The following is a 22,651-nucleotide window of genomic DNA, read 5'->3' as shown; positions in this document are numbered from 1 at the left end:
TTAACCTGCAGCATTAATGGGTAAAGAGTTGTATGTAGCTTAAAACTGTAGGTTGGTTTGGAGAAAAGTGTCAGCTAAATGAATAAATGTGATGGTGTCCCAGGAAAAAGTAAGTGAATAAATGAACGGTGTTTTTATTTTCACTCCCAATGACACAAATAACAGAAGTGTTTATGTTAGGCAGATGGCAGGATCTTATTTTTCTGTCGCCTAGCAGTGATTTCTGCAGCCTCATGTAAGAAAATAAAGGGAGAAATATATGAAAACAACAACTGTTATCCCTGTCAGTTGAGTTTAAAATCACCATCAGCTGTTTAGATAACCAGAATGACAACAAATAATTAAGTAAACTCATATGAAAGGTAAAGGATGCACTAACATTAACATTTATTCTTTTAGCAGGTGCTTTTCTCCAAATTAAGCAACATCTCATAGAAAAAAGTACAGTACACTTAAGTAATCAAACTAAAGGAAGTGCATAAAACTATGAATGACTGAAGCATAAACAAAATACGATTTTTGTTGTTTTGCTGAATTTGGAAAGGACAGACATTTTCATGTTTTAAAAGGAGAAATTTATGCATAATGAAATTAGGAGATGATGAGACGAAAGGAAGAGCTGAAAGGCGTCTTGCTGTCTCAACAGCTCAGCATGTCTCCAGTTTTAAAAAGAAAGATACATAATTTACTAAAGCTTCTTTTAAAAATTCACATTATTATGCTTCCACAAGCATCACCTATTTATTATTCCAGAGATTTAAGTCAACTGGTGCAAAATACTTCTTGAAGGTACATAATGAGAGCAGAAAGTATTAGCCTGGTTTGACTTTAGCACTGCAATCATTATGAAGACAAATTAGAGTAGATTTCACCTTTTTAAAGTCCCACCAGTCCTCTTCTTGCAGTGGACTGTAGAATACACACCATCTGTAAAACTTAATTAATAAAACTTTTGCAGCACAGCATAATGACATTTTTATTATACTGGGTACAGCAGGGACTTCTAGTGTGAAGAACAAAATATTGCAATCAGCACATCTGTTTCCACTCCCCCACCACACCCCACGCACAGAGGAGTGATATAACCATATGAATTCAAGCCTCTGGGATTTTTGCAATGCTCTTTTGCTACTGTCTCTGTCTTAGCTTTAGATGTACAATGAAATGCCAAAAGAGAAACTAACTGACTAAAGGACATTTATTTGTGGATACTGTGTGTTAGTTTATGTATTTATGTATATATATATATAAAATACTTGAATCGCAGGTCTGGGAACTAGAACAGTCATCTAGAACTTTGGAATTTTTTCTGTTTCTTCAGAATTTTTTCTTATGATTTATTTATTATGAATAAGTATTTTAAGTTGATTTAGGAATATGCATTTAAACCACAGTAAAAGGTTTAAAGAGGGCAGATACAAAGTTTTGGAATGGGAGTAATGATGTTAGATCAGGTGGCTGTGTTGAGCGGAGTGGAGAGTAAAGATCCATCTTTCATCACCTTCTGTAGAGAACTGCCCATTTTTGTGATTTGTTCACAAGGAAACATGTTGGTTTGTCAGAGGAGTGTCCCTTGGACAATGAATTTGTTACATCCAAGATAAATAGCTTTCACCAGCGAATATCTTGCTTTTCCTATTGTGCTGGGTTTTCCCCTGCGCATTCACTGTAGACCGGCTTTCTGTTTATGGCCGTGGCTAATATCTGTGTGGGCGGCCTAGCTGCAGAGGCTTTTGATGATGATAATTTCTCTGGACACTAAATCTAGCCATCTTGGATAATACATATGTATTAAGTATCTGTACCATAAATTTCAGTGACGCAAATCACATTATATCTCATTCATAACAGAGAGGCAAAAGAACCACCCTTACATGTCCCATAAACCTCTTATAAACTTCTCATAAACCATAGGTGGGCCTGCTATTCTTTTAACTTTTTTGCGATTTTAATTTAGATTTTTTTCCTAAGCAGAACAAATCACCTCATCTCTACTTTGAAGACAGACAGAAATCATGGTGTTAAGACAGAGGTAAAAAAATGCTAAATGAAAGTACTGCATGTTAAAAAGGGAAACACTACAGAGTGAGTGAATGAGTGGACACGTTCACATGGCAACAGTACATTAAATTGAGCCTGAAGTAGGTAAGCAGGACTCGGCTTTCTCAGAATCTTTACACTTCAGTCAGTCCTATACTACTTCAGGGAATTCTAAACGATTCCAGTGAAAACAGTTTCTTAGGGTAATCGTAAGGTAGAACATCATATTAAGCAAATTTATAACTTTGCATGTTGCTTTTTTCATGCTCCATGTTTAATCATAGCCTATAGTGCATGGCAACAATAAGTTCTCCTATTTTGTTTTTTTAAGTAATGTTTTTATCAGTTACATTAGGTAAGGAATCACTAAATGTTTAAGTTTCATCTAATGCAGTCAGTGTTATTTAAGGAACACCAGAATATGAGAAATGATCAGGAAAGATATTTCTTAATTTTCTCCCTTCAAAAGAAAAATGATATGGGCATTATTTAATTAAATGCACATTACCAATACAACTGCTGCCTACTTTATTATCAGTCCTAAACAAAAGATTCATCAGCCCAAGCATGACTCAATACCACTTTATGCAGTTTAATATTTCAAATGTGATGAAAGAAATTAAACATACTTTACTGGTGTTTTTGCATAGTTAGAGTCACAATTGATTTAAAAAGTACATATGCCCATCCCTCATACAAAATTATTAATTTGTTCATGAAATCACACTTGATGAGAAAAAACTTGCATAGCATTGCAGCATTCACTGCTGCCCTTCATTGCAGGGAGTACACCTGTGTGTGATCAAGACACTGAGATGTGTTTACCTCCTCTGTCGTGTCACATCTGCTGCAGTAATCACCCTTTCTGCTCTTCCTGTAAAGAATCTAAAAATTTGCTGTTCACAGCTCAGGAAAAAATAGTACTTGGATCCACTTACTTTTGCTTTCCCATTTCATTACGAACATCCCACAGAACATTTGGATCAATGAATTTTTGTTTTGTGCCATTCATTCAATAAACTAAATCAATATTAAAAACCAATATATCACACAGTATTTGAAACCTGCAAGAAATTACCGATTTATTTTTTTAAATGTTCTGTCAGCCCTGCTTGTGTTCTATTAAAATCATTGTGATTCTGTGTGTATGAAGAGGTTTTCAGAATGGGAACAACCTTATGCGTTTTATCATGTCAGGCATTAATTAAAAGCTGAAACTATTCTGGTTTTGAATTCCTAAACCATTACTTTTAATACATTATGCACTGCTTAGGATTTTGTAGTCTTTTCTGCATGCAGCAAACGCTAAACATGTTTTAGTTAAGTTTTCACTACAGTTATATGCTTATTGTTTTGGACACAGTAAACACAGATAAAAATCTATAATCACTTAGATTTACATAATAAAGCTTCTGATTTTATCGGGATGAGTGGATAAGTGCTAACTTTATACATTTTACAATGTCCCAAGAACTTGTTCTACCAAGATCCGACCTACTGACCTTTCGCACAGTTTAATTTTCATTGGTGCCTTTTCAAGTATATGTGCCAACTCTAGTTTATAGCAATGCTCGTTTTTTTTTTGTCACCTCTTTTAATTTGTAGTGCCACTCTTTTCAAATTGTTTGCCTTATCATTTTACTTTGCATGCTTTCTGCACTTCAGGGCCACTGTATTATACACATTAAACAGCCTTGCTCAGTCTGCCTGCTAATTGCCTGTGACACTCCTCTGCTTGCGTTATCCAACAGGAGACTGACATTTATTGTCTGCTTAAAGCTGCGATTTTTGGCTTTATTAAATTTGCGCGAAAATCCATTGATATATCTCATTAAAAGACCGTTAATTGGAAATTCTGCCTAAAGCTAAGTAATTGTTATGTTGCCTTAGTTAATGTGTACCATTGGACATCCTGTAGCGTAGTGGTTAATGGTACCCTCAAAAGTCCCAGGTTAGAATTCCATCTCCAGCAATAATACCCTGAATTGCTCACAAAGGAACTGGTCTGTTGTATGAATGGGTAAGGAACTGTAAGTTGCACTGGAGGAAAGAATCAGCTAAATTTTTGGGTGGCACGGTGGTGCAGCAGGTAGTGCTACTGTCTTACAGTACCTGACTGTTTGGAAGTAGATTCAAATCTGGGCCAGTCTGTATAGGGGTTATAAGTTCTTGTGGGTTTCCTCCCACAGTCTAAAGATATACATTTCAGATGACTTGGTGACTCTACAATAAACTGTACTTTCTGTGAGTGAATGACTGTGTTATATTTCTCTCCTGTATAGACAGGTGAATCCCTGTAGACTGGTTTACTGTATCTAGCATTGTAAATGACCTGGATTGAAGGAGTCAGCTAAATACTAGTTAATAATCACAATCTATTGTTTTGGAGAAAAGTGTCATCCTAAATTAACAAATTTAAAATGTGAAAATGCTGCTTTAAGGCTGACTTCTGACCCTTTGAAGATTCTGCATCTGTTATGGTAAATGTCCAAGAAGGCAGACAATGAGGTATTACTTCAATTTGCAGTTTCCATGTTTTCCCATGAAAGTAGCTGATCTCATAGAATGAAAAAGCCAAACAACTGTATCAGTGTAACAGGAGTGCCTATAACTTGATTTATGACATTTTAAAAATCTGGAAAAGAGAATCAAAATGTATGTTATGGTGTTCTAGCTGCAGTTCAGTCTAATTAAGACAGTACATACCAATGTACTATAGTTTATAGTGTGTGAGTGACAGAAAGAGTGTGTTTCACTGAGGTATGAATGAGTGACTCATTGCAAGTAGTGTATCAAGCAGTGTAAGTCACCTTGCTGAATAAGGTGTGTGGGCTAATAACACTACATAGAGTTCATTGGAAGTTGCTTTGGAAAAAGCATCTGCTAAATAAATGTAAATATAAATGTAATGTAATGTCTTTAAGGTGTGACGCTTCATCCTCAAGCAGCTAATGTTAGCATTCATTTTGATTTTGCTTAATGCTTAATGCTGTCTCAATGCTTGATGCTACCAAACCACTGGGACGGCATGGTGGCACAGCGAGTAGCACCGAGGACCGGTGATGGTTTTATCCTACCATTACATGCAAATGTACATATTTCATTCATTCAAGCCAATGAAAGCAATTACCGCTCTGAAACACTGGTAAAGAAAACTTATGTGATTTAGAATGTGCCTCAGGGTATACTACCTTTTCTGTCCGCTTGTACAGATGAGAGAGAGAAGTAGTTCAAGTGTGAGCCATGCTGGGCCTGTTCTCTATCATCACTTCTCCTCACATCTGATGTTCAGGACTAATTAAAATGCTATCAGTGCCCTTTTTGCGCTTCTTGCCACAGGTGGAACTGTCCATAGTTCTGAATCATTCTGTTTTGTCTTATTAGACATCTTTGCATGCTGTTTTGCTCTGGGTTTCTTTGTCTGACTAGTTGATGCCATCATCCCCAACCACATGTCCCCCAAATTATGCAGCTTTGCTGTATTGTTTTTTCTTTGCTCTGTATTTTACCCTTCATTGATCTGCCTTATTAATTCTAATGCAAAGTTTTCAATTATTAATTCCTTTTCAATTTCACTGAATAAACATGGCATATTAGTACTTTGCTGTGCGTCAAATGGTGGTGTCTTTTCTTCAAATCCCTGTGCCTCATGGATGAATTTTTCAGTGGCGTTTTGTTTTTGGTGCAGGCTGAGTGATGTGATTATTTGCTCTGCTGTTGTTTAAAAGTAAATTAGATAATGATGCCAGTTCAAGTCCTCAAAAACACATTAATCCTACTTTTTTTCATAGCAATGCTTGTTCTCATAAGAAATAAATATACTACAACTCAGTTAGTAAAACTGATTTGGGTGAAAGGAGTGATTTTCAAGGCCTGGGGGGGGCTCGCATGCGAGTGCCTGGTGGTCAGGTCTATCTCAGCCCGAAGCCATGATGTGGAGTCGCTCTTCGGTGGGCTCACCACCTGCCGGAGAGACCGTAAGGGGCCAGTGCATTGTGATTTGGGCAGTGGTCGGGGCCGAGTGCCCGGCCGACCCAAACCTCGGGCGCCAACTCTGGTTTTTGGGACTTGGAATGTCACCTCACTGGCGGGGAAGGAGCCTGAGCTGGTGCGGGAAGTTGAGAGATACCGTCTGGATATAGTCGGGCTCACTTCCACTCACAGCTTGGGTTCTGGAACCACTCTTCTCGACCAAGGGTGGACGCTCCACTATTCTGGCGTTGCCCACTGGTGAGAGGCGGCGGGTGGGTGTGAGCTTATTAATAGCCCCCCAGTTTAGCCGCCATGTGTTGGAGTCTACCCCGGTGAATGAGAGGGTCATCTCCCTGCGCCTTCGGGTCAGGGAACGGTCTCTCACTGTCGTTTGTGCTTATGCGCCTAGTGGCAGTGTAGAGTACCCGGCCTTCTTGGAGTCCCTGGAGGGCGTGCTGGAAAGCGCTCCCACTGGGGACTCTGTCGTTCTACTGGGGGACTTTAACGCCCACGTGGGTAGCGACAGTGACACCTGGAGGGGCATGATTGGGAGGAACGGCCTCCCTGATCTGAACCCGAGCGGTGAGTTGTTATTGGATTTCTGTGCTAGTCGCAGTTTATCCATAACGAACACCATGTTCATGCATAAGGGTGTCCATCAGTGCACTTGGCACCAGGACACCCTAGGTCGGAGGTCGATGATCGACTTTGTAGTCGTTTCTTCTGACATTCAGCCATATGTCTTGGACACTCGGGTGAAGAGAGGGGCTGAGCTGTCAACTGATCACCACCTGGTGGTGAGTTGGATTCGATGGCGGGGGAAAAAGCTGGACAGACCTGGCAGGCCCAAACGCATAGTGAGGGTCTGTTGGGAACGTTTGGCGGAGGCCCCTGTCAGAGAAGTCTTCAACTCCCACCTCCGACAGAGCTTCAACCAGGTCCCGAGGGAGGTGGGGGACATTGAGTCTGAATGGACTATGTTCCACGCCTCCATTGTTGGGGCGGCGGTTCGGAGCTGTGGCCATAAGGTCTCCGGCGCCTGTCGCGGCGGCAATCCCCGAACACGGTGGTGGACACCGGAGGTAAGGGATGCCGTCAAGCTGAAGAAGGAGTTCTATCAGGCCTGGCTGGCTCATGGGACTCCTGAAGCAGCTGACGGGTACCGACAGGGAAAATGGAGTGCGGCTCTGGCAGTCGCCGCGGCAAAAACTCAGGCTTGGGAGGAGTTCGGTGAGGCCATGGAGGAAGACTTTCAGTCGGCCTCAAAGAGATTCTGGCAAACTGTCCGGCGACTCAGAGGGGGGAAGCGGTGTTCCACAAACACTGTTTACAGTGGAAGTGGTGTGCTGCTGACCTCAGCTGAGGATGTCCTCGGGCGGTGGAAGGAGTACTTTGAGGATCTCCTCAATCCCTCCGACACGCCTTCCGTAGAGAAAGCTGAGGCTGAGGACTTGGAGGGGGACTCGTCCATTACCCTGGCTGAAGTTGCTGAGGTAGTCAAAAAACTCCTCGGTGGCAAGGCTCCAGGGGTGGATGAGATCCGCCCCGAGTTTCTCAAGTTTCTGGATGTTGTGGGGCTGTCTTGGCTGACACGCCTCTGCAGCATCGCGTGGAATTCGGGAACGGTGCCTCTGGACTGGCAGACCGGGGTGGTGGTCCCTCTTTTTAAGAAGGGGGACCGGAGATTGTGTTCCAACTACAGGGGGATCGCACTCCTTAGCCTCCCTGGGAAAGTCTATGCCGGGGTACTGGAAAGGAGAATCCGACCGATAGTCGAACCTCGGATTCATTAGGAGCAATGCAGTTTTCGCCCTGGCCGTGGAACACTGGACCAGCTCTATACCCTCACTAGGGTGCTGGAGGGTTCGTGGGAGTTTGCCCAACCAGTCCATATGTGTTTTGTGGACCTGGAGAAGGCATTCAACCGTGTCCCTCGTGGCATCCTGTGGGAAGTGCTTTGGGATTATGGGGTTCGGGGCTCGCTGCAACGGGCTGTTCGTTCCCTGTATGACCGGAGCAGGAGCTTGGTTCGCATTGCCGGCAGTAAGTCAGACCTGTTCCCAGTGCATGTTGGACTCCGCCAGGGCTGCCCTTTGTCACCGATTCTGTTCATTATCTTCATGGACAGAATTTCTAGGCGCAGCCAGGGAACGGAGGGTGTCTGTTTTGGTGGCCGCGAGATCTCGTCTCTGCTTTTTGCGGACGATGTGGTCCTGTTGGCTTCATCAAGTCAAGACTTGCAGCGTGCACTGGGGAGGTTTGCAGCCGAGTGCGAAGCGGCGGGGATGAGAATCAGCACCTCCAAATCCGAGGCCATGGTTCTCAGTCGGAGAAAGGTGGATTGCCCCCTCCGGGTTAGGGGGAGTTGCTCCCTCAAGTGGAGGAGTTCAAGTATCTCGGGGTCTTGTTCACGAGTGAGGGAAAAATGGAGCGGCAGGTTGACAGACGGATCGGTGTGGCGTCCGCAGTAATGCGGTCATTGTACCTATCTGTTGTGGTGAAGAATGAGCTGAGTCGTAAGGCGAAGCTCTCAATTTACTGGTCAATCTACGTTCCTACCCTCACCTATGGTCATGAACATCGCATCGAGAGGAGCCGGTTGAGGTGGCTCGGGCATCTGTTCCGGATGCCTCCTGGACGCCTCCCTGGGGAGGTGTTCCGGGCTTGTCCCACTGGGAGGAGACCTCGGGGCAGACCCAGGACACGTTGGAGAGACTATGTCTCCCGGCTGGCCTGGGAACGCCTTGGGGTTTCCCCAGAGGAACTGGAGGAGGTGTGCGGGGAGAGGGAAGTCTGGAGGACTCTGCTCGGACTGCTGCCCCCGCGACCCGGCCCCGGATAGCGGAGGAAGATGAATGAATGAATGAATGAATGAAAGGAGTGATTTTCACTTTCCCAGTCATTTATAGATATAAACACATACAATTAATGTGAAAATTATGATGCCTCAAATTTAGAAGTGACAATCACAATTTGAAATGGTACAGGTGAGTCATTTTAAAGTAAATACCAATGTCTAATATGTGTCAGCATTAAAAAGGTGTAATAATCATCAGTTTAATTTTTTAAAAAAAAAAAAAAAAAAGAAAATATACAGTAGATAAACAGAGGAGCTGAACCAGTCGTACTCAAGCCCGCCCAGGTGGCAGGGCATACCTTTCTTGGTATTGTCATATCATGTATTTTTCTTGCTCATACTGTAAACCCTACTGACCTAACCCATCAGTGGTGCTTTGTTGAACAGGTAAGCATGGTTGTCCAAAGTGTGTAAAAAAAGTCTGATGGTCAAAATCTGGGTGAAATTGTAAAATAAAAGCTTTTATTGTTCTTTCATTATTTTCATGTACTTTGTTTACAATATATTGTTTTGGTAGGTTTTACACCTAAATCTTCATACATACATTTTTGGGTTTGTGCAGTGTTTTTTTTTTGTATGTGATGGTTAATGTATGTCATGTGCTGTTCTCCATGCCTGTTTCTTTAACAGTTCCATTTTGCATTTCAAAGGAATGCAACTATAACATCATACCAGAAAGGAGTGTGCGATTTATGAATTATGAATCCACATTGCACCAGCTGTTCAACAAGGCCTATAACAGGCAGCCATTTTGTGTGGTTCAACGGGTCAGATATTTGCTTTGTATTGTAATTTCATGGTCATTCGTAAATTAACACACTTCACAATGCCCACCCTATTTTATATCTTTATTAATTTACTTTATATTGTATACACTGTTAAATGGATTCAGGAGTGATTTTATTAACTACAAAACTAAGTTAAAAGGACTTCCATAACCTCCCCAGTCACTAGAGCTACATATGATTTAACCTATCTTCAGGCATAGTGAACTATTCAAGTAATAAAAAATTATGGCATTTGAGAGTTTCAGAAATGGAGCATAGCAGCATTCCAAGAAGAATGGTAACCATCTTGAAAATAAAGATGGCAGAGCTTCTTATTGATTACTTGAAGTTTATGTTATATGATGTTTTGAACATTTTGTCAACCGTAGAATTTCTCAGCTAACCGAGACCGAGTTAACACCTTTTTTGTGAGTCCTGTGTCCAAGGCATTGCACAATGAATGGAGACTTAATCTTGCCAACTCTGGTCAGCTTGCCTGGGTGAGGGTGTCTGGTGCTGAAAGACTTGAACTACTCAGTTACCCCAGGTTTCATCACTGATAAGGCATCCAATGTGCTTCAGAAGATGTGTGACACAAATGGATGAGCTGAGGTATCTCGTGACAACCAGGAATATGCTGGTCGACAACCAAATACAGTTTGGTGGCAGCTGGAAAGAAAGTGGCCAGAGAGATGGCAACAGAGGCCAGGTAAGGTTGGTAGATTGGCCTGCAACCTTCTGAAAGGAAAATAGCCTTAGCACACTACTACCAGATCAATTGAGAAATACCCCAGGGGAAAACGAGGGGGGAAGATGAGTTACTTGCATGCTCGGGCCAAAAGTTACTGGAAACATGTACAGTTTAGAAGAGGAGAGCTTCAGCATATCAAAATTTTTGATTCAGCAAGTCTATGATGTACTATCAAGCCCATCAATCTTTTCAGCTATAGGTAAAATATGATTCTTCATCATAATAATTCTATCCGAAGATAGGAACACTGGATCACGATCTTAGCAGCTGTACAATAGAGCTAAGTGAGGTCTGCTCTCATTGGCACCATGAGAAGATCCTCATGCCTATGGCAGTGGGGGAACAGCACAACAGGTCATAGTAATGATGGTTTACACAGGCAGCTTAGGTTGGCGGCCACCATCACAGAGATGGCTTTATGACTAAATGTTGTCCTGCTTCCTGAAGCTGCCTGACAAGTCATTTAGTTGGAGCTCACAGTCTCTTGAAAAGAATACATAGAGGAGGTCAAGGTATTTCCTCAGAGACATAGACTGGGTATGATCAGTGCTGGTCAGGTTACTTGTGTGAGTGTGTCTGATGTTGAAAGACCTCAGACATCCTGTGACCTGTTATATCTCTGATGATGGATCCAGGTGTATGACAAGATGTGTGTGGAAAAAATGTGCCCAAATGTATTTTGCTGGGTAGCTCAAGCACCACAGAACAACAGAGGCTCTTTTCAGTGATAAGGGATCAACCTAGTGTTCTACTGATAAACTGGTAGGAATAATAGAACTTGACACAAATGACCAAAAGATAATGGGCAACCCAAGGCATCTTTTTAGAGGAGTCACCTAATACAACCATGCTGGTGTAACCAAGTCAATGCAAATCACAGCAACTATGAAAGGGGCCACATCCAAATAGGTTTTTGCATGCGATCTCTGAACAAGACCCAGAAGTCTCTGGTTTCCTCCTTCCATAGTATATTCCTGGTGGGAGGCTGTGCCTTGAAGCTGGCTGCCCTCTGTGAGACAGTAAAGCACATGTCATTATTTCTTTTTGAGCGAGAGCTATCCTTTCACATTACTTCATTCTCATTAGATGTTCATGTGGTGGTAAATTAAAGGCTTGATGGTGTCTGCCTTAGTGGAGTGAAACAAAAAAAAAAACAGCAAGGACATAGCAGCATGATATTCTTATGTTTCACTGGTGCTGTGGGTTTAGCACTTATCATAGATTTGATTAATTTCCAGTAAGGTTTGGATCCCTGGTGGTTCCTGTTTTCTGTGCCAAGCTTGCTGTGTAAGTGCTGTTTACAGCGTGTGAGCACTTGCTGTTTATCGTTATCTGAGCTGGATGCTGCTGAGACCTTTTTGTGCGGAGGACTAAGTCAAGGTTCTGTTCTTTGGTTTGGGCACAGTTTCTCTCAGTGGGGGCTGCTCATTTCTTCTTCTGAAAGTGGAGTCTGAATAGCTTTCCTGTTCAGTGAGCTGATGAGGAGCAGCTGTATTAGGATGTGAAATGGGTAGGATGTCTCCAGTACCATGCCCTTTGTCAGAGTTCGTCCCCAGCCCATACCGACTTCACGTTTGGCCTTGTCCACACATGGATGAGCATCTGCCAGCTGGTGGCTTCAGAAATATATTATACCAATTACTTCTGGATAGCCTGTAATTCTCCTCCACCATCGTAGAACCTAACTGAATACTGTCTTATCTGGCACCTAAAGGAATTTTTCATCTCCCTTGCAAGTGTGCAGTGCCTCCCAAAGCATGGTTATAGTCTTCATCTTATTCTGTTGCTCTAATGCTGCTGTCTGCGTGGCACTACAAGCTGCCTCGAGCTCTGAGAAGACAAAGTGGTGCAAAAAAACCTGTTAGAAGTGGGGAGGGTTCAGGTTTGCCTGTAGCTTCAGCATTTCATCTTTACCATTTACTGCCAAATGCTTGCCAGTGTGATAACATGTCCTGTCTAGGGTATCTATCTGCGCCAGCCAATATGTTTGTGTAGTTTAGCTGATGAGTTTAGAAATATTAACCCGGTATTGCATATTTATGTGCATTCCCTTTTGTGTTTGTGTTTGTTCTACTGTAATCAGTGTTTATGGTTTGTTAACATTCAAATGATTTTGTCTTCTTTCTCTGAAGTGAAGGTTTTTTTCACATATTTCTCTTACTCTGCTACATATTTTTGTAGCTGTGACTGAATTGGGTATCTTTCCTGGTTGTGGGAATTATAATAATTAGTAAGGAACAGGCACTGATTAAAGGTATTACAGAAAGAAACTGCTAGCAGAGTATAATACTTGCACCAGGCAGAGTATTTAAAGTGTGTTTATAGGTGGCAATCTGATATATGCAGCCAGAAAAATTATTTTAGTGGCCCTGCATGCACTTTGTCCTGTGACTTGTTTGGAAACAAAGATTGTGTGGTCATCAAAGCCTCAGGAACCTGACATGCTCAAAGCTGACTTCTTACCCCCTCACTCCCTTCATTGACCTGCTACTGATAAACTGCTCAGAATGGTGTTAGCATCAACACGTTTCTCATTTCCTCATTTCAAAAATGATTTCTGTTCCTGTTTTGTTGTTGAGCAATTAACCTGAAATTATTTGTTGAGGAAAAGCACGAAAATAATTTTGATACTGCACATCCTACTTCTCTTTCGAAACCACCTTTATTTATGTGCTAGGTTTTTTTAAAAATATTTCTCATATATCTCATTCATTTCAGTGTGTTTTCCCCTCTAAATAGCTCTTTAATTGTGTGGGGCTTTGGAGCCGAGGAAAGGGCTGCCATTGTTGTGAATGTAATCTGGTTATAGTGTGAAATGGCTTGAGATTTGAAGAAACATTAGTGCACATCAGCCTGAGTAGAATATATATGTTGAAGCACGCCAATGAAACAATTCAAATGTGTGTCTCAATTAGGCGGACAATTGAAAACCAGGCAAATTCTCTTACGCTTAGTAAAAGCAATTTTAACAGTTGCAATACCTCCCCCCCCCTTCCTTCATTCCCCATGTTTTGTTCTTCATTTTAATTAAGATGTCTGCCTAAAGGGTTTATCATCATTTCAAACACAAACAAATGTCTGCAGCCACTTTGAAGCTGCATATACAGTTACATAATGCGTGCAAAATTACAGACAAATTAGAGAAAACTGATCATTCTCATTAAAGGACAAACCTTTTGATGATGGGTGTGACCCCTTCCTTCCCTGGCCGAAAATGAACTTATCAGTATTCCTTATTAGAGATTTTCACCTTGCTCTAAGCCACCACCACTCAATATCTCACTAAGGATGCAAGGGGCCTGTTTTTCCCACTTAAGACTTTGGGTTTCTCTCTACGGATCCCAAACCAAAAGTCCCCTTCTTACCCCCATCTCCACTGAATGGTAGAGGTCACCTGGATGCCTGTATCCCTGGGGTAGGAGGCCTTTAGAGGCTGGTGATTACAACCTTTATCTCTGAAGGCAGAAGATGCATTTGCATTGAACTTTACACACCCTTGGTGCTTGGAGAGGGGGTTCCTAGCAATAATTATGGCCCATTTTATCCTGCAGTTAATCTTGCCTTATTCAGGAAATGGACTCAAGATTTTTGAGAGACTTCCGTGTAAGTGGAATCTCTGAACCTGGTACTGGCTCAGCCTTTTCTCTTGCTGTTGTGAGACTTCAGTCTGTGTCTCTTGAACCATGGCACGTTTTATTGCAGTGTCGTGGAGAATGTGTCTGTTGGATCCTCAGTATTCTCAGTTTGAGCCAAGATGACTTCTCTGCTGTAGATTATAAATAAGGAAGAACCCTTATCTGAATGGAAAACTCTGATGTACATTAATGTAATATCTTGGCAGTTTCACTAGTAGCTTCAGGTGTAGGGTCTGATCCTACTAGATCACTGCCACATCAATTCTTACCCTTTCAACAGCACATGCAAGGCTTGTGATAGGTTTAGTTTTTTGGTAAAAAATGTGCATGTAGGTAGCCTCAGGCTGGTTGTGATTTTGATAATGATGTGAATGAGTTTCAGTAAAAAGAATCAGTCACTTAATGTAAACATTTTCTCCCTATAAGCAATGAAGCGCTTTTGTGTAACAGAGGTACAGTGCATCCAACTCATATCTGTGGGACTGCATTAGCATTCAGAGCCAAGGGCTCAGAGGAACCTCATTCTGTTTGTCAGAGCACGTGCCAAAGAAATGATTAGTAGTGCTATGGGGTACCAGGGGGCCTAGAGTGGGCATCACAACTTCTAATATACTTGCACCCAGTAGACCTCAATGACTCCCATTCATTTCAAGAAAACACACTCAGTAGCAATATAAATGTATATACACACGCAATCTGAAGCTGCTCTTGGTGAGCTGTAGCCTAACCCAAAGTGCAGGGTTAGGGGGGGAGGGGACACACCCAAGACTGGACACCAGTCCAGCACAAGGCACCCCAAGCAAGACTTGAACCCCAGACCCACTAAAGAGGAGGCCTTGGCAAAACCTGCTGTACCACCACACCATTGTGCCACTGCAACCCCTGTAGCAATATTTAGTATAGTAAAAATGTGCACCTCTATCCAAACTTCCCACCAGCTTCTGCATCACTAAAAGTGAAATGCATACTTGCGTCCTATTGAGGGATCGTAAGTATGAGACATGCCTTGACTGAAGCTTAATGACTGCTTTAGAAATGTAGTAGTTTGCATCAGAATTTGCAATAGAGAAAAAGTATTTTTCTTGGATAGAAAGAAGGCACGCTTGGGTTAAATCTGCAGTTTAAATGCTTTTATGATTAAAAACATAAGTATGTTGGGTTTTGCATAATAAAATCAGGCCTTATTCTGGGGCAGTTATTTTTTGGTATTGTGTACATCTCTCCATTAAATACTGAAGCTCAGGTTGGGAGGGGTGTTGGGTCTGTTTGTTTTTAGCCTGGAGAGAACTGAGCAAAGGGCTTTTTGACCAACCAATTAGTACATTTTCTAAGAACTGTGTGACTCAGAATCTCTGTGAAGACAAAGAGCTTGGATTGCCTTAAATATCATGCTTTTATTTATTTGGTTTCTTTGTAGCAGGGGGTGCAGTGGTGCAGTGGTGCAGCTGGTTTGGCTGGGACCTGCTCTCTAGTGGGTTTGGGGTTCAAGTCCTGCTTGGGGTGCCTTATGATGGATTGGTGTCCCATCCTGGTTGTGTCCTCTTCCCCTGCACCCTGTGTTGCTGGGTTAGGCTCCAGTTCACTCTGACTCCACTTGGACAGACAGTGTGTTTCTGTTTTCTTTTTATGGTTGGGTATCAAATTTATGGGAGAATTTTAATACAACCTCTGTAGTATGTATAAGAAAATCATTTCTTTTGATCATGTTTAATTCTCATCACTTATGTAGTGTAATTAGGGAAGTCACATAACAATTATGTTGAATTATATAATTAGATCATAATTCTTGCAATGACTGTTATGTGTCTTGCTGTTGAACACATCCAGTGACAGTCAGAATGAGAACGGGAAAGGCAGAAACCAAAAAATTGGTTAGTAGAAATATAGGGAGAAGTTGAGGCCTCAATTTGTTTTTCCAAACCTGAAGTATGTCCCATAACAAGAAGAAAAAGGGAAGACATGATCTCCACAGCTACATTTCTGAGCCACAGATTCCTTACTAAACAGTGACTGAGTCTCAGTGTCACAGCATCCAGCATTGTACCATGCTACTTGTGCTCACTTCCTCTTAGTCCACTTCCTGTGCAGGGTTTAAAGATGTGCACACATCATGTGATGCCATTGTACACAAACAGAATATACCAATTTCCTCCCTTGTTACATGATGTTTTTATCATGCATTTCCAACAGCCTGGGATGGATATGTTGATCCCTGTGCTTGACTTCCAGACTCTGTCTATATGTTTTACTCCCAGTAGGTTAAATGCACAAGAGCACTAACTTGAAGCTGAACTAATTCAGAGTAGTGCGGAGGTTGTTTTATTCACTGTGGCCTGACCACTGTTTTGAACAAATACAATAAATAATTTATGGACTTACAACCCCTCCTTTCCGTGCATTAGCCATCATGCTGGCAGCTGTTCTCTGTGAGAGGTGGACATTGTGGACTCAAACCCAAGTGTGGCCACTGATTTCCACTGATGACTCATCCCCTCAAGCATTAGAGAGTTCTCAGAAGGGGTGTGAGGGGGAAAGTGGAGGGGGCTGTGGTGGACGGAGAGCTTAAAGTAGAGGGTAACTGAGCTCTGTACCCCCTTTTGACCTTTGCACACAAAAAATCCTGTTATAAAGTGTGATTTTAGTAGTTGTGTGTCTGTGTGTGACTGTGAATGTGCTCCTGAAAGTTTTGACATAGAATTGTAGTGTATGTGTTTCTGTAGGCAGGAGGGTGTTTGCACCTCGCAATGCACAGTTTCCCAACTCTTCTGAGTTAGGAGCACCAAATGAGCCCATTCTTATAATCTATTCACCCTACTTTCTTCAGGTCCATCAGAAACCTTTATTTCCCAACAGATAATAAAGGAGAAGATGAAAATGCAGTATAACTGATGTATGCAACATGGTTTTTGACAGTGTGTATCTGCTTCCAGGGGGATTCCAGGGAAGAAGTGTGGCACCATCATTCTAACTGCTGAGGAGCTGAGCAACTGCAGGGTGAGTATGGCTACCGGCCTTTGCTGTGAGGGTGTATATACCCATCTTCCCACTCATGTTCCCTACTCTCTTGTTTAAGACTGCTCTGAAGAACATTATTAAACCACATGTTTATCTAGAAGCATTATGTATGAACATAAGGTACACATATAAATGGTTTGGTTTGAAAGTATCTATTACTGAGCTTTTGTTCTGAGGGCATAATTCTGACAGAATCTAAGTGTATGTGTGTAAAAAAATGTAGTTCCATACGCATGCATTTGTGTGTGAATGAATGTGAATGTGAAGTGTACAAGCGAGTGAATGTGAGTGACTTTCCTGGCAAGTCTACTTTCCAACTTGAAATTTTCACTCTGCTGTTTTCCTACTCAATGACCTTTGACCTCAGACTCAATTATTAAACCACGGCTCTCCGTACTGTTTCAGCTAACGTTAACTCTTGAAAACCAAGTCAGATAGAAGGCAAATATTACAAAAAGTTCCATGTGTTTACAGTATACTTTTCACTTGAATCTTATGTAACAGGATTTCAAATCTTTCCTGAACCTGCAGGCTTACTGACACATTGTTTTGACAGAATGTATGTGTCAGCAGTGCAGTTACAAGTAATTTGGAGAATAGTTGGGAATCTGGAGATTAAACAAAAAGTACAGAAAAAATAAATAAAACAGTGACAAGTAACAACACATTTACAGCTGTGAAAGTGGGCTGTTCAAAACATGTCAGTCAAGTCACAGCTCCTCCTACATCAGGCAGATATTCATTTGTTTTTAAAGTGCTCAGTCCCTGGGTGTTATTGGCGTGGCTTATAGGAATGCTTTTATCCATCTGCTTTCTCTTTCCTCATTTCAAAATCCTGGAGTTAAGTGACTCAGGTCTGCTGGGATGAAACCCTGAAACAGGACTCTTCCAAAGTCCATATTAGTCACCGTCTCTTGCCCATTGGTGTTTCTTTATTGTCAGGTACTTGACTTTGAGGTGTGGTGTGGCCCAGCTGAGTCTTCTACTGGTGTATCGCAGACTCATAAGCCTGTGTGGTGTGTTCCTACCCCCCACACCCCCAACAGCAATCACCACCTTCTTTGTGTCCTTTGTGCTTTAAAGTCAGAAGTGTTATTAAAGGAGTGAAGGTGTGGAATGTATTCAGCCAGTTCTGCTTGTGTTACCTGTACCCCCCACCCCAGCTGTTATGTGGCCTGAGCTGTAATTGTGCCATTGTTTGCTTTTTCTTCTCAATGCTTGTTCGTCTTTTCTTCAGTCCTCCCATTAAACCACCTGCCATGAGTTGTCCTGGTAACACTCACTGCCCTGCTGCATGTTTTATGCGACCTAATTTGATTTGGTTCTTCTTATTTTTCCCAAGTCTGGTGTAGTTCTGTCTCTTTAGCTGAATATTCTCTGAAGTGAATACTTATTTGCTTTCTGTGTAACGGACAGGCAGGGGTGGCAAAAGCACAGCTTCAGAACTCTGCAGAGGAGCATGGTGTCACAGGGGAGTTGACTTTTACCCTTATTCATTATGCTGCAGCAGGTACAGTAATGGTGAAGGAAACGGAATCAAGTGGCAAAAGTAGAACTTCTGTTGTATCCTGAAGCAAAGAACTTAATTTGAATTTTAATTAAGATACAGTGTGCAGCCTGTGTGTCTAACAGTGTAGGGTTCCACACTAAGTGAAAATCTGGTGAAAGACAGCAACAAGTAACTGATTTAAATTGGCTTATTTTACTGACACTTTCTCCAAAGCCACTTTCACAGTTACACTGCTTCCCATTATTTACCCAATTTATAAAACCAAGTAACTTTAATGGATGAATTTAGGGTTAGTACCTTCCTCATGAGTACTATAGCTGGGGGGAAGAGCTTGAATCTGCAACCTTTGGGTTGCAAGACAACAGTGTTCACCACTATACTACCAGCTGTTGAACTTTATTAGGTAGTTGATTTAATTGAGATTATGCATTAAACTGGGCACATGGCTACAGATAACTGCTTACCATGTAATTACTCAGTATTTAAATCATTCTTTCCACAAATTTTCTGTTTGGCGTGGAATCTTTTTCATTTATCCCTGTTTACCCCATCAGTGGTAGCAAACAGTCAAAAAACTTTTATGTGGAATTTCTGCAATGTGCGTGAGTGGAGCACACGTCTGTGACGTGCTGCCGAAAGCTCTGCAAGATGTGGGAGGGTGAGACAGGGAGTTACCTGCAGCTTGTCCCCACAGCTCTGCAATGTGTAAAGCATGGAACAGCCTCGCTCCCGAGCCACAAGGTTACTCTGTGCTTCTTTTGAAGGACGAGCTTCAGAACTGGAGAAGCCCAACCCAGAACTGCCCAGAGCCTGGGACAGCTGCCTGATCTCTGTGATCCAGTGAGACACTGGAAAGCAGCATTTCTGAAAGCACTGGGTGGGGGCTTTGGGACAGTTGCCCATGTATCCCTCACCACCAATGTCAATCCATTGATCTTTGCCCCAGAGAGCATCAGCCTTAGGACAAAGCTACTTTTAGCCAGCTGATAATTTTGTGAGGGTGTTGTGAGAAGAGTTGTCCGACAAAGCCCAGAGTGTAATATTTCAAGCCTTTTATATCTGCGTATCTGTGTGTATGAATGGTGTACATGTCTGTGTGCTTGTGTATTGTTGTGTGTGTATGTATGTGCATTCCTGTAAGTGTGTTTTCATGTATGTATTAGTTTATGATGTGAGTGTACTGCTACAGTATGGACAGGAAGTCATCGCTATGCCCAAAACCTCTGTGTTATTTTTCTCAAACATTTTTTAAATATGGAGTAAAGGTTTTAGTAAAACTGCCAGTGTCCTTGTCAGTGTCTCTAATCTATTCCCAGCCACCTACAGTTTTATCTTTCACTCAGGCACTTCTCCATCTCTCTGCTTTCTTTCCTGCACCTTGCTAATGAAAGCTGACTCATACGATAGAAATAGGAGGGGAGTTGTAAAATTGTAATGCAAAGTTAACACCTAAAGTTCTTCAAAATTCTTCACTATTTTGCCTTCGTATTTTTAAAAATCTCATCCTCTCCTGCATTTAGACAGTATTTAAGTTAACTCCATCTGAGTCTTTTCTCCAAAGCAACTTACAATGATTTCCCCATTTGTACAGAAAGGGGATTCTACTGGAGCAATTGAGGGTAAGTACCTGGTTTAAGGGGTGCGGTGGCGCAGTGGGTTGAACCACAGTCCTACTCTCCGGTGGGTCTGGGGTTCGAGTCCCGCTTGGGGTGCCTTGCGACAGACTGGCGTCCTGTCCTGGGTGTGTCCCCTCCCCCTCTGGCCTTACGCCCTGTGTTGCCGGGTAGGCTCCGGTTCCCCGTGACCCCATACGGGACAAGCGGTTCTGAAAATGTGTGTGTGTGTGTGTACCTGGTTTAAGGGAACAATAGACCAAGGTAACAGTTGAACCTACAACCTTTCAACCCAAAAGCAGCAGCTTTAACCATTACACTACCAGTTCTTATTACGAAGGTCCTGTACTTTTTCATGGAATTTTTTTTTTTTATTTGAAAAATTTCCAGTTTATGGTTTTTATCAATATGAAGAAAACCAGTAACTGTCTGTAAAAAAAAAAAAAACAAAAATCTGCTGATGTCTCTCTTCATCTCTCATTTCTTTAACTAGATTCTGATGCTTGGAATGCACACCTAGATATTTTAGTCACTCACTCATGTTAATCACATTTGTTCTGGTCAGGCTTGTGGTGGTCCAGAACATATCCCAGAATAAAGTGCAAATCTAGTTCAAGTCTTGAAGGGGTGAGGTACAGTCTGAACATGACACCAGTCCATTATATGATCTATATGTAATGATGTCAATATAAAACCCTAAATCCACATGGCTGAATGCAGTGCTCAGATGTGTGTGATAAGATGATCCACATATACAGAACTTCTTTGAGGGCAACAATAAGTACCAGAGATCTGCTGGTGAACGTCCAAGAGGTTAATCACCTGACGTTCTCCCTTTTGGCGGATTTGCTAACAAAGAACCTCACTTCAGTATTTGGCACTCCTTTGCTGCTCTTCTTGAAGAGTGCACCCTTATGCCATCTTCAGAGCTCAAAGCTGGCGTGAGAACCCATTGAATTGTCTCCGTATATTTCCCTTTTAGGACCTCAGGGATAAAGGGGATATGGCTTATCCAGTGCTGCAGGAAGAGTGTGTAGGGGCATGGACTCTGAGCATATTCTCCTTACTTGGTGTGTGACAGAGCGAGTCATTCCTCTAGTTGGGGGGTGCAATCTGCCTGGCAGGCAGCTGATAAAGTGTCCTAATGTAGTTCAGAACAAGGTGTAGTCTACAGAGGCAAGCTGCTGGCTATCACAGAGGAGAGCTGGACCAAACAGAGTGGAGGCTGAGGACAGTGGACCATAGAGAGTGCAGGCTTAAAAATGACCAATTTTGGCAGAGGGCTGGGAGCTGATCTGCGGGACACCACAGTTTGCCCATGTATATTTACAAGCCTGCCAACCTGTGATGATGGTCTGCTGATGCACGTTGTGTGAATCTTCCCCTTCTACACTACAAGCAACGAAAGACGCAATACAGCAGCATTAGATGTATTTAGACCTGCACTCTGAGCAGCTGTTGAGTACGTGGGTTTCATAAACCCAAAAGATAAGTGAGGAGAACACCTCCTCCACCAAGATTACAAGGGACCTCACATCCCTCAGACACTGGTGTCATACCCAGAAGCTCCTATCTCTGTGTGCTGGCTGCTCTGCCTATGATAGGGTGTCCTATGAAGCATGGAGCAGATGTGCATTGTTGAGTGTGTATCTGGTGCCTTTCAGAGGGGCTCTCTGAAAGATACAGAGATCCTGAACTAAGGACAGGAATCTGGCAAGTGAGAGAAATCAGGCACATGTATTAACTTGCACAGTTGTATAATCCTTTCTCTGTGTTTCATCTTATATCACCTTTGCTCCTTTTGTTCTCTTTTTAAAAGAACTTTTAGACAGATGAAACTGTGATTGCAGTCTTGTTGAGAAAAAGTCTAAATATAAATGAAAAATGTGCTAAAATGCTCCACTTGCATTGCAGCTCATCTTCCTGCCAACGTGCACATTGCTTGTTCAGCTTTCCTGTTAACAGTCTGTTGATAACTTACAACTTACAGCTGCTCCAACAGGGACAATCTGTAATTTATACTTTGTTTTCTTGTTGCTGGAATTCACTTTTCACTGTATATATAAAAGCATCAATTCCTTTGTGGATACTTACATAAAATGCTTTGCTGTGGTATAACCGTATGTTATGTAACAATCCAAGCGCGTGATTGAATTAACAGATGAAATAATTCCACCCTTGAAAGATGCAGGACCAGATGTGACCTTTGCTATTTATTAAATAAATAATTCATCAGCTCTTTAAAAAAAATTAAATGCTCATAAGCAGAAATGTTGACAAGCAGATGTCAAAGAGTTTATGGAACTGAAGCAAATACATAAATGCAGTAAAGCTGGCCAGTTACAGTCTACAGTCAAGAGGGTTGTTGTACCCTTAAGCAAGAATCGTATGAGCAAAAAGGTAAACAAGTTACATAAAGCTATGTGCTTTGTCCTCTGTCATCCTGAGATCCTTGGTTTAGCACTTACTGTGAACGTCAACAATCAACCCT

General features: G+C 42.1%; 1 protein-coding gene across 3 annotated transcripts in view; it reads left to right on the top strand.

Moving 5' to 3' along the window:
• Window positions 1–22,651, top strand: part of LOC108938188 (copine-5-like) — a 115,922-nt gene that overhangs the window by 57,002 nt on the left and 36,269 nt on the right. For all 3 annotated transcript variants that reach the window (XM_018758552.2, XM_018758553.2, XM_018758554.2), the window contains one exon: window positions 16,953–17,016. In XM_018758552.2, coding sequence (XP_018614068.2) covers window positions 16,953–17,016 — 64 coding nt within the window. The remainder of the gene's footprint in view (window positions 1–16,952; window positions 17,017–22,651) is intronic.

The sequence above is a fragment of the Scleropages formosus genome, chromosome 2, assembly GCF_900964775.1.
Source record: "Scleropages formosus chromosome 2, fSclFor1.1, whole genome shotgun sequence".
Lineage (NCBI taxonomy): Eukaryota > Metazoa > Chordata > Actinopteri > Osteoglossiformes > Osteoglossidae > Scleropages > Scleropages formosus.
Note: the sequence above shows the minus strand (reverse complement) of the source record. Positions and strands in the feature narration are given on the sequence as shown.